General features: G+C 38.6%; 1 protein-coding gene across 1 annotated transcript; it reads left to right on the top strand.

The window, feature by feature from the left end:
- The first annotated feature begins 2912 nt into the window (after positions 1 to 2912).
- LOC121926197 (olfactory receptor 5F1-like) lies at positions 2913 to 9668 on the top strand. The gene is made up of 3 exons (XM_042458973.1): positions 2913 to 3831; positions 7465 to 7509; positions 9559 to 9668. The coding sequence occupies exons 1-3, from the start codon at positions 2913 to 2915 to the stop codon at positions 9666 to 9668; spliced, it is 1074 nt and encodes a 357-aa protein (XP_042314907.1).
- Positions 9669 to 11150: the final 1482 nt, after the last annotated feature.

The following is an 11150-nucleotide window of genomic DNA, read 5'->3' as shown; positions in this document are numbered from 1 at the left end:
TAAAAAAAATTAAATTTAGTAATTTTCTTCCCACTGCAAGAAAGTCTTTGGTTTTCAAAGATTATTCACAATTCAGGACTTGTTCTGTGCAAATGCACACATGCTACTTTTGCACTGGAAACACTAATTTCTGCTCAAGAAACATTTTTTTCTGTGCAGAAAATATTTTGCTCTTTTCTGCAAATAAAAGAATGCAAATTTAGCACAGGATAAGTCTCAAACTGCAAAGACTCAACTCAGTCCAGGTTCCTTATTACATCTTTCCAGCATTTGAGAAATATGTTTTTCAACCATTTATTGAAAATTTTAAATTATTATTTCCATCTCTAAGTATTTAACATAAATTTCACTAGAGCTATTGAATGTTTCACTAAATCTTTTTCTGGGTGAAGGCTTGGATGTAGAAGAAAACAAATTATACTCAGAAATAGGTAAAACATGCAGTAGGGGTAGAACTTATTCATTTAAGGATGCAGTACTTTCCGCAAGTTACACCATTTTTATAGTGGAATCCCATATAGGTAGTTTGCCTGGAACTAAGTCCATTAAACACAACAAGACTTCCTTCTCTCAAATATTGTACAACTGTAGTAAAGATGTTGTACCTGTGCATAGGGCTGTGTTGTAAATCTGTTGTTTATGGATGCCGACACAGCATCTATTTCCACACTACTCATGATGCTCTATATGTAGGGGATGGAGTAGCTTGTGGGATTATTCTACAGTATTTACTGGAGTTAGCAAATTATGGCAGCATTTACTAAGATGCAATATGGCTCCATCACTGTGGCCATGCACTGAGTTAGTTAGGTTGGAGGTGAGTGTTAACTGTGGTTCTTGCTTTTAGCAATATAACGCCAACAAACTCACACAACAACATCTAAAAAACAAACAAAAAACAAACATAGAACACAGCAAATCTCATACATGCACACATCTTTACACAATAGCCATTTTACTTCAGGACAATAGGCTTCCCTCTGGATTCTGATTCAGACTACCAATAGGACATGGATTGCATTTTTCACTAATTCTCCAAGTTCTTTATACTTTTTGCTCCTGTTTAGAAGGCCTTGCATAGCTTTGCCCTTACTCTTAGTTTCCCAATGAAAAGAGGAGTCCCATTAGATTCTTGAATTTTTGTCACAAGTATGAACTAGGCAAAGAAACTGAAGATATTGTGATAAGATTCCAGACAGTTTTCTGTGATTGGAGCATTTATTATCTGTTGCTCTAAGGCAATACATGACCAGCACTTCAGATTTGAGAAAAGGGTAGTGTGTGTTTCAAGAGAACTAATAGTTAAATCCTTAAGATTTCTGAATTGCTTTGAAATATTTGAAAGGGGGCAAAAAACAACTCCCCCTCCAGCTAAGAATATTTTAATCTATGTGCCTCACTGTTTGTAGACTAAATACCCTAAAGGCACCAGATCCTGCCTGATCTTGAAGCTAATACGGGTCAGCCCTGGTTAGTACCTGGATGGGAGACCACCAAGGAATACTAGTTGCTGCAGGTTATAATTCAGATGAAAGAACTGGCAAACCCACCTCTGAGTGTTCTTTACCCAAGAAAACCCTATAAAATCCATGGGATCACATAGGCATCTTGAAGGCACATGCACATGCACACACACACACACACACACACACACACACACACACACACTGTTTGTAAAGAACAATAGAGGCAGTTTGAGACAGATACAGAAGACACACAGAGAACTGAGTTTGGACTCTGGATGCATGACTGGATTGTGCTGATAATCTTTGTGGATACAAGAGCTCTGCTGACCAAAGGTACATCCACTCAGTTTGGGGGTTCCCTCCATCAAATCCCACCACATTAAGCAGGGTCTCATGAACCTCTGTTTGTTTATTTTATATTCAACCTTTTCCCCAATGGGATTTTCTTTCCCCCAATGGGAGCTCACTATTTGTGTTAAAACAAAAAAAAAAGAATTAAAGCTCTATAGTAATTTCAGGGCAGTGGGGCAGCTATCATGTGGAGGAGGAAGTGTGGCGGACCCTATGGCAGTTTCTAGCTTCCATGTCACTTGGGTGGTGAATCTGATCCATGTTTCAGCCTCAACTTTAAAGCAGTTATCCAAGGTACTGAACTTTTTTGTTCAGCACCTTAGACAGCTCCTTTAAATTTTGAACTAAAAGCCACAGCAGATTCACCATCCTACTGACATGGAAGCCCCAAGCCATTAGTGGGATGGCCTCCTCTGCAGGTCACTTGCAAGTGCCCACATCTGGATGCAAACCTGATTGTGCTGCCAGATGTTTCCTCTACAGAACTGTACTGAGAGTGAAGCCAGTAGATTTTGGCAGTCTTTTGAGTGTTTAAATGGTGACTCCACCCTGATCAATATGTATATTTGTCAATAAATGCAAATATTACAAACTGTCAATAACTGTCTGCTGACAACCTTCAGAAGAGAAAGTGAGAGAATTTTGAGCCACTGCAACTTCTTGCTGCTCAGTTTACTAGAAATAAAGCTGTTACAGTTTTTAAAATATATTTAGCAATGTATATTTAAGTCATATTTGTTTTTAAATCATATTTGTTTCATTTTAGATTAATTACAGATAATACATAGATTATTAATACTATGATGTAGAATCAAATTTATTTTATATTATATTTACAGTTTGAAAGGGGGGAAGGAGACAATAAGCCAGACAGCTAATTAACAAATTTGTGTGTCATCCTTGCTTTGGCAGCACATATACTAAATCTGGAATGATACAGAGAAGATGAGTTGCTTAACAGCAAAATTAAAAACATATTCAACCCTGGATAATAATCAGCATTTTTCATATGTTTAAAAAAATATGACTCCTGAAGATATATGAAGGTCCATAATCATTCACCATAAGCATCACAGGAATAATTCTGCTATATAGATGCCAGAAGAAAATAACAGCAGGGTATCTGAATTTATCTTCTTGGGATTTGCCCATCAGCCAGAACTGAAGATTCCCATTTCCACACTGCTGTTGCTGATCTATATTGTCACTGTGGTTGGCAATTTGGGACTGGTTTTGCTGATCAGAATGAACCCTCAGCTTCATACCCCCATGTATTTTTTCCTCAGTAATTTGTCTTTTCTAGATATCTGCTACTCTTCCAACATCACCCCAAAAGTTTTGGAAAATTTCCTGTCACAAAGGAAAACCATTTCCTTCATAGGGTGCATGGTCCAAATGTATTTCTTTGTTGCTCTTGCAAGCACAGAGTGCATCCTTTTGGGGCTTATGGCCTATGACCGTTATGCAGCCATTTGCAGCCCTTTGTTGTATACATCTATCATGTCCCACTCTCGGTGCATCAAGATGGCAAGTGGGGCATTCGCAGCTGGCTTTTTGATATCAGCGACAAATACTGCTATGATAAGTACTCTGTCTTTCTGTCAGTCCAATAAAATTGACCATTTCTTCTGTGAGATCCCTTCACTCCTCAAACTCTTATGTTCAGACATTTTTGCAGCTGAAACATTGGCCTTCATCTGTGCTGGGACTGTTCTTTTGGGACCTCTCCTAGTCATATTGAGTTCCTATACATACATCCTTTCCACAGTGCTCAAGATCAATGTGCATGAGAGCCAAAAAAAAGCTTTCTCTACCTGCTTTTCCCACTTGAGTGCTGTCACCATATTTTATGGAACTGGCTTGTTTGTTTATTTGCAGCCCAGCTCAAACTATTCAGAAGGTCAGCACAAAATTATGTCTTTGTTCTATTCATTTGGCATTCCAATGCTTAACCCTTTTATCTACAGCCTTAGGAACAAAGAAGTCAAGGACACACTGAAGAGAGTGTGGGAAAGCAATAAGGGATGACATCTAGTGTAATATTAAGTAAAATGCCATCAGATTTAAGACAATGTGGATTCAGTTCAGTAATGTACCAGAGCATTGTAGCTTGATTATGTGAAGTATTTAAATTCATATTCAGCTTGATGACAGGCTTATGAATGTTCATTTTCCTGGTTATCTGTGAGCATCGTATTGAAGAGTTCAAACAAAGAGGATTAGCTAAACCAGAAAATAACTGTAACTTCTCCTTGCTGGCCAATAGTTTCTTTCACTATATTGATGTTTTGCAAATATTATGTCTAGGTGTGCTAAGTTCAGCACATACTCATATGTGCATACGTGCACATACATACTGTATATAGTGGGTCAATACCTTTGAGGGATTAGTTTGCTATCTGTATCACAGGTCAGGACTGACTCTCCCACCAGGCAGAGTGGGATGCCAATTTCAGACAGTGGAAAGCAAATGGTAGCAAATTGCATGTACACTTGCCAAGAGGGCCCCCCTGCTGATCTCCAAAATTTCATGGAGTGCTTCTGGAAGCATCCTGCCACTCCCTTTAAACAAAACCATCAGAGGACACTGAAGAGTTAGCTGATTTCCTTTAATAGTGAAGCCACAGCAGAGAAACATTCATATGTACTTTTCCAGATCCAATCAAACTATTCTTGATTTAAGAGAACATCAGACCAAGGAATTGTGGCCCTGGGGAGTCATAATATCTAGGTTTGACAAAACACCACCACAAGTCAAGCATGTAGGCCCAACTAGCTCTGCAGAGAACAGGATTAGCAGTACAGTACAGTCAATGCTGCTCTCTATAGAGATCACCTACATCCATAGAGATCCAGTTTGCTCTCAAAGTGAAATAGAGAGTAGGTAATAAGGATAAAAAGGTGGTGATGGTGGTGATAGGGCAGGTGGATGCAAGAGAACTTGGGCCCCGACTGCTAGAAGCTATCAGGTCCAGCCTGGCTGAGGACTCAGGGGAGGAAAATTCAAGCTTATCAAGACCACCTGTACTAATGAGGGCTGATGATAAAAGGTTGGGAAAGACATCAGGGCTTTGGTTAGAAGTTATCTGAGTTCTCTGGAGAAAGCACCTTGCATCCTGACTCAGTATTGATTTTTTGTCTTGAGCCTTTGGACTACGGACTAACCTGACCATGCTATTCTACTGAAACCCTTGACCTGGACTGCCTGACTTCACTCTTGGCTTGACCCTTTGTCTTGCACCCTACCTGACCATGAACCTTGTTACTGGACCCTGCCTTGTTTTTAAGTCTGCTCTTTGAGGCTTACTTGGCCTTCACAAGCTGGTTGATTTGGACTTGCTATCAGTTACTTGGCTGCTTTCCCAGACATTAGCCCTCAATAACTTTTCATTCCTTACTAATTCTCTCTAGCTGCCAACTTCTCTCCTGCATCCATTTTTTATTATCCTTGCAAGCACTTAAGGTACATGGCCAATTGGAACCCATCTGAAACACCCAAAGAGCAAAATGATGACATTGCACTATTTATCCAAACTTGACCTCACTGATTTTTCTGGACATTCCAGATTTCATGATTTACAAGTGAACTGAAAACCAAACACATACACACTCCATTTTCACAAGGTCAGACAGTACCCACATGTTTACAATGCAATTCATATTTGAGGGAACCATGAAAGTCTCTTACTCCATTACAAAAAATATCATGAAAATGAATAATAAACAGACCCACTGATTCTCCATCTAGAACAGTAAAATGCATTGCCCTACAAAAGAGGTATTTAATTTCTTCAGCTTTATAAAAAGAAATGCACCTTTTAGAAGATTCACTTTTATCTCCAAAGATAAATGTGAATACATTCATCTGATCTCAGTCTTTGCTACTGTGAAAACACTGTTCTGACCTGGGAAAGAAGAGGAACAAAAAATAACTTTCCTCATCTCACAATTCAATCCATTCAGAACACTTCAGCCTATATTCAGTTGCTAGTTCCAAGGAGTTGAGGAGGAGGAGAACCATGTTATACCTGAAGGGAACATGAAGAGGCACATTTTGAAAACAAAAGATGGCAACTCCAGTTCAGAACACAGCTGAATACATAATTATACAAATTCTGATTATTACAACTCAAACACTCAAAACTCTGAGCCTAGATGGACAAATCTGTCAGCTTCAGTTTCTCACACATTCACATTTTTAAAAAGGTTTTTTTAAAAAAGTAGCTACTTTGGAAAGTAAAAATGTTTGCAACCTCTAGTGACTAAGGATGTGAAAGTTGTTGATGTGACACAACATACACAAAACTCAAGACAATCAAAGTATGGTTGGCAATTGTTTCACAGAGGAATAACATATGTACTGAAAGATATAGAATGTGGAGTAAACATTGTTTCTTACTCTGCCACCACCCACCCCCAGTATCTGTAGAAACCAAGGAGGAAAAGAAACTGAAGACAGGAAAGCTGACGATTGGAGAAATGTTGCTGCAGGGCATTTTCTTTTTTTGCTTCGTGTGCCACAGTAGCAACCACTAAGGATGGGCAAAATTGTCAAGCTTGATTTCACCTGGGTTCTCATTTTTACACTTTAAATTTTGGCTGGTCTCATTTCAGGGATGGGGGCAGTTTTTCTGTATGAAGACTTTATGGATTTGGGTGTTAACTTGTGTCTGGCATTCAGTATTGCAATTATAGTTTTGTAACCTAGATCTATGGATCTGTAACTGCTCTGTTCAGTAAGACTGATGTTGTTGCTGTTGTGTACCTTCAAGTCATTTCTGACTTATGGTGACCCCAAAGTGACCCTATCATGGCGTTTTATGGGGCTAAGAGTGGTTGTCTCACCCAAGGTCTGCCAGTGGGTTTCCATGGCTGAAAGGGGAATTGAATCTTGCCCAGCCCATCTTAAAGACCAGCAGCCAGATCAGCCAAAGGAGGTCTATTCAGTTTCTGATCGGGACATAAAGAGTATGGCATCTCCACCTCCACATGTGGAAGTGAGTGACTAAAGGTTAATAAGCTTTCTAACTGAGCTAGCTATTGCAACTGAAGCTAAGGAATGTATAGGAGGAATTTTATGGTGAGAGCTTGGGACAGAAGTTTGGAGAGGTTTAAGCGGGAGATAAGGCTGTTAGACAGGCTGTTAGAAATATATAAAAGTATAAGTATAGTATAAGATGACTTATAAGATGTTGATTTTTATCATGGTTATAATAAGTAGAGCATTGTTATGTTATTTGTTGTTGAGGGTATAAGATGGTTTATGAATTGATGTGTTTGATTGTATGTATTTAAGTGACTTATAATATAATTTATAAATATAACTAAATGTGGAGTTGTATTAATGGACATATAACCAAACATGATAATGTCTAACTAAGCTGAATGGATATATACTGAACAGGGTAATATACAAGTATAACTAAAATACATGGATGTATAATTGAACGTGATATAACAAGTTAAAGGGCCAGGGTTGAGATATAAATGTATAACCACATATGTTTCGAGAACAGATTGATAAAGGTTGTTAAAAATATTGTTGGTGAGTTTATTAATATTGGCTGTTAGCGGAACATATGAGTTTATAGAGATAGTGATATTTATTTCATGTTAATTTCTTATTTCTAGCATATAAATGGCACAGAGGATTTTTTGTTATCATATATCCTCAATTATAGGTCAAACTCATGTATGGGCAGGTTTCTGGATTTTGGCAGGTTTTTGGTTTATGGATTTTGCCATGACTCATGGATAAGTCAAGGGTAAAATTTGGAGGTTCCTTCATTTTGTGTATGTGTGCATGCAGCAAGAAAAACTGTAATTGAGGCTTTTTGCTTCAGCGTCTCAGCTTTCCTTTCATCCTTCACTCCTTAGACAGCGGGCAGGAAAGGGATTCTGTTCGTTTAACAGCAATCAATCACCCAGGACACTTACTGCTTGGCCCAAGAGAGAAACAAACTGCATGGGGTAATCTGAAAGAGCTGCTATCATATTACCACACTGACCCGTAAATAAATCGATCTGGGATTTTGTGGTCAACTTTGGGGATATGGCACTGCAAAATAATATCCATCAAACTGAATATCAGTAATATTTGTTTTCAAATTTAAGAATCATCATTATGTCTTATATGCATTTGCAATATGAAAAAATGATTGAACTTTTTATTAGCATTTTAGCTGATAGTTGTCATTTTCATCCCCTCCATTCCTGGTATGTGATTCTTTTAACCTAAAGGAGACAACAAACAATTTATTTGATTTTCTCCCCACTGTTAACAACATCCTAAAAAAAAAAAGCTGTACAGTTTTCAAGGACATTCTTGCAATGGGAGAAAGTCTGTCCTCCAGAGAATCACTGCTTCCACACCCTCTCCCTGAAATACCTATATAGTAGCTGAGGGACAGAGGAGGCAATGAAGATTCCCATGGGCTAGTTATTAAAACATACCAGACAATCCTCAGCTGTCCCCTGCCATCCAAGCCAGAAAATGTTAAGTCTTTGGGGGTGAGAGAGGTGAAGTACGACACTAAATGTTCTTGCAGGATCTCAGGGCTAGAGCTTCTCAGTGAGGCTGGGGCTTTGGGCAGGTGCTCTTCATCAGTGTTTCCTGATTTGCATGATACCAATTTTTTTTTTCATTTCACCAACCCCTCATCATCAACTATTCTTTCCATCCATATTGCTCTTGCAGTAAGGATTGGCTTGAAGTAGCCATTGGCGGATGCTCTGCTATCAATATAGACTGAACCCACACATTTCTCCTCCTGTTGTGAACATTTGGGTATTGGTGGATTATATAAGCATTGGTGGATTATATAAGCAGCAAATGCAGGGCTTCATTCACTTCTGTATAATCAGTGAAACCGTGGAATTAGCTGTTACTAATATAATACATTTTGATTGTGAAATTACTATTCTAAAATGAAGGGTTTTGTTTGAATTTGTGTTTTGTTAAATGAAGTACATTGGCATTATTCATAAATGCCACATTGATGCTGAGGGTAGCACAATCTCATATTCTCTGGGTTTTGTCTAGCGAGACATACAATATTACCTTTTAAATTTAATAAGATTAATCCAGCCAAGGGAAAAGGTTAGAAACAGACCCTCGGAGCTTTACACATTAAAAATTCAAATAATTGTAGTAAAAGTGTCAGTGTTTGCTCGAGTAATCAGGGTATTATTATACCACCTCCTTTGAGCATCTTGGAACCCTGAATAGACTGTTATTATTTTGTGTTTACTCATCATCAGATTTGATTACAATTCAAAGATAATTCTCTGTGGGGCAAGAGAAAATTCTTCCTGAATTCCAGTAGAAAGAGCCTTAATCACACATTCAACTTTTTGAATCATAATGCCCTCTGGAAGAATGGAGGAGTCCACGTGGGGAATAGATTTACGAGAAGTTTATGAAAAAGCAGAGCTAAAGGCCAAAGGTTGTTTATAAACAAAGCAGGATCTGTGAAGCTAATCCATCATCTTTTTTCTGAAAAAAAAAGTATAAATTCAAGAGGGTAACATCCTAGGAAGAAGTGACAGGTGGGAAGTTGCTTCACCCACCTACAGTGCACATTTTCCATCTAGACCTTTGGGGTTTTGTAGAATGAAAACAATCATTAAAGATGAGTTAGCAACACACACCTCTCATTCCCATTGCTTTTCATCATCTACAAATCACCATTCTTTGCCACAAAATGACAACTTTGGTTCCCAGACCTGTGTTTATTGCTAGGTTTATTGCTAGTTATTTCACTCAAATCTAGCATCTACTGTGTTTATTCAGAGTCAGACCCTGAACTGAGAAAATCTCAGACTACATCTGCCGTCTTCAACATTACATGAGACTTGGAATATTTGTTATCAATAATACTAAATGAAGATGAGACTCAAGGCACGAGACTTCGAAGAAAAGCCTTGGTATGGGTCCTCCCAACACACAGAATGAAGAAATGGTTCAAACCGTCTTCCTTTGTGGTAATTCCTTCTAGACTGGATACTATTCAGTAAAACAGAATATTCATCTTTAACTGTATATGAAAAAAGATAGTAAATGAGGCAAGGATGAGTCATTGGTGGTTGAATTGAAGTGTTGCCATCAACTTAGAGAAGAAAGATCCTCAATAGACTGGCCCATTCACTTTAATGGAAGAAGAGACTTAAATACCTTTAGTCGGAATCCTGTCAGTTAGTGCCAGCTAGAGAAGACCCATTGAGTCAACTGTTGAAAGGTGAATTAACATATAGTTAAATCCAGTTGATTCAGGAGATACCAGGATTAACAATAGCATTTAGGTGTTTCTGTACAGGAAGGTGTCCTTGCTCCACTGAAGTGAGTGAGGAGCTCCAGACATCCTGCACTCTCAAGGGAAAGTTGCCAGTCTGTCTAGGAGCTATCAGCTGCCACTACAGCTAGATCAGGACAATGAACCATCTTGAATGAAGAACTGAAGATCTTTGTAGTTAGAAGGGGGGAACGATAATATTTTGCAATACAGCTCTATAGACCTTGCCAGAAATGCTAACATGTACCAATATAACTCAATATGTGTTATTTTGTCAATATATTAAACATAGATTATCATGGAAGTTTGATTTGTGATTTTGGAAACCACATATTTTTTACACAGTAGAGTAACGGGGGAAGAAAGAAGATCTCAGGCCACAAAGTGAGTCTCATGTCAATATCCAGTAGGGTGTATAGCATGGACTGCTGTGGATGAACTAGGATATATATTCTTGTTCTTATCTGCAGCAAGGCACTTATAGTCTTCAGCAAGAGCTTGAAACATGATCACCTTCTGCAGATTATATATTTAGGGGTAGTCATGTTGGCCATTTAGCAAAAGGCAACAGAATCATAGACCCATAGAGCTGGAAGGGACCACAAGGGCCATCAAACACACAATCAAAGCACCCCCGACAGATGGCCATCCAGCCTTTGCTTAAAGACCTCCAAAGAAGGAGACTCCACCACTCTCCAAGGGAGCATGTTCCACTGTTGAACAGCTCTTACTGTCAGGAAGGTTCTCCTAATGATTAGGTGGAATCTCTTTTTCTGTAGCTTACATCCATTGTTCTGGATTCTATTCTCTGGAGCAGCAAAAAGCTTCCTCTATCCTCAATATGACACCCCTTCAAATACTTATATAGGGCTATCATATTACCTCTTATCTTCTCCAGGCTAAACAGTCCCAGCTCCCTAAGTCATTCCTCATAGGGCCAGACTCTTCACCATTTTAGTCACCCTTCTTTGGACACACTCCAGTTTTTCAATGTCCTTTTTGATTTGTGATGCCCAGAACTGGACACAATATTCCAGGTGAT

This window comes from Sceloporus undulatus, chromosome 1 (genome assembly GCF_019175285.1).
Source record: "Sceloporus undulatus isolate JIND9_A2432 ecotype Alabama chromosome 1, SceUnd_v1.1, whole genome shotgun sequence".
In the NCBI taxonomy this organism is placed as follows: domain Eukaryota; kingdom Metazoa; phylum Chordata; class Lepidosauria; order Squamata; family Phrynosomatidae; genus Sceloporus; species Sceloporus undulatus.
Note: the sequence above shows the minus strand (reverse complement) of the source record. Positions and strands in the feature narration are given on the sequence as shown.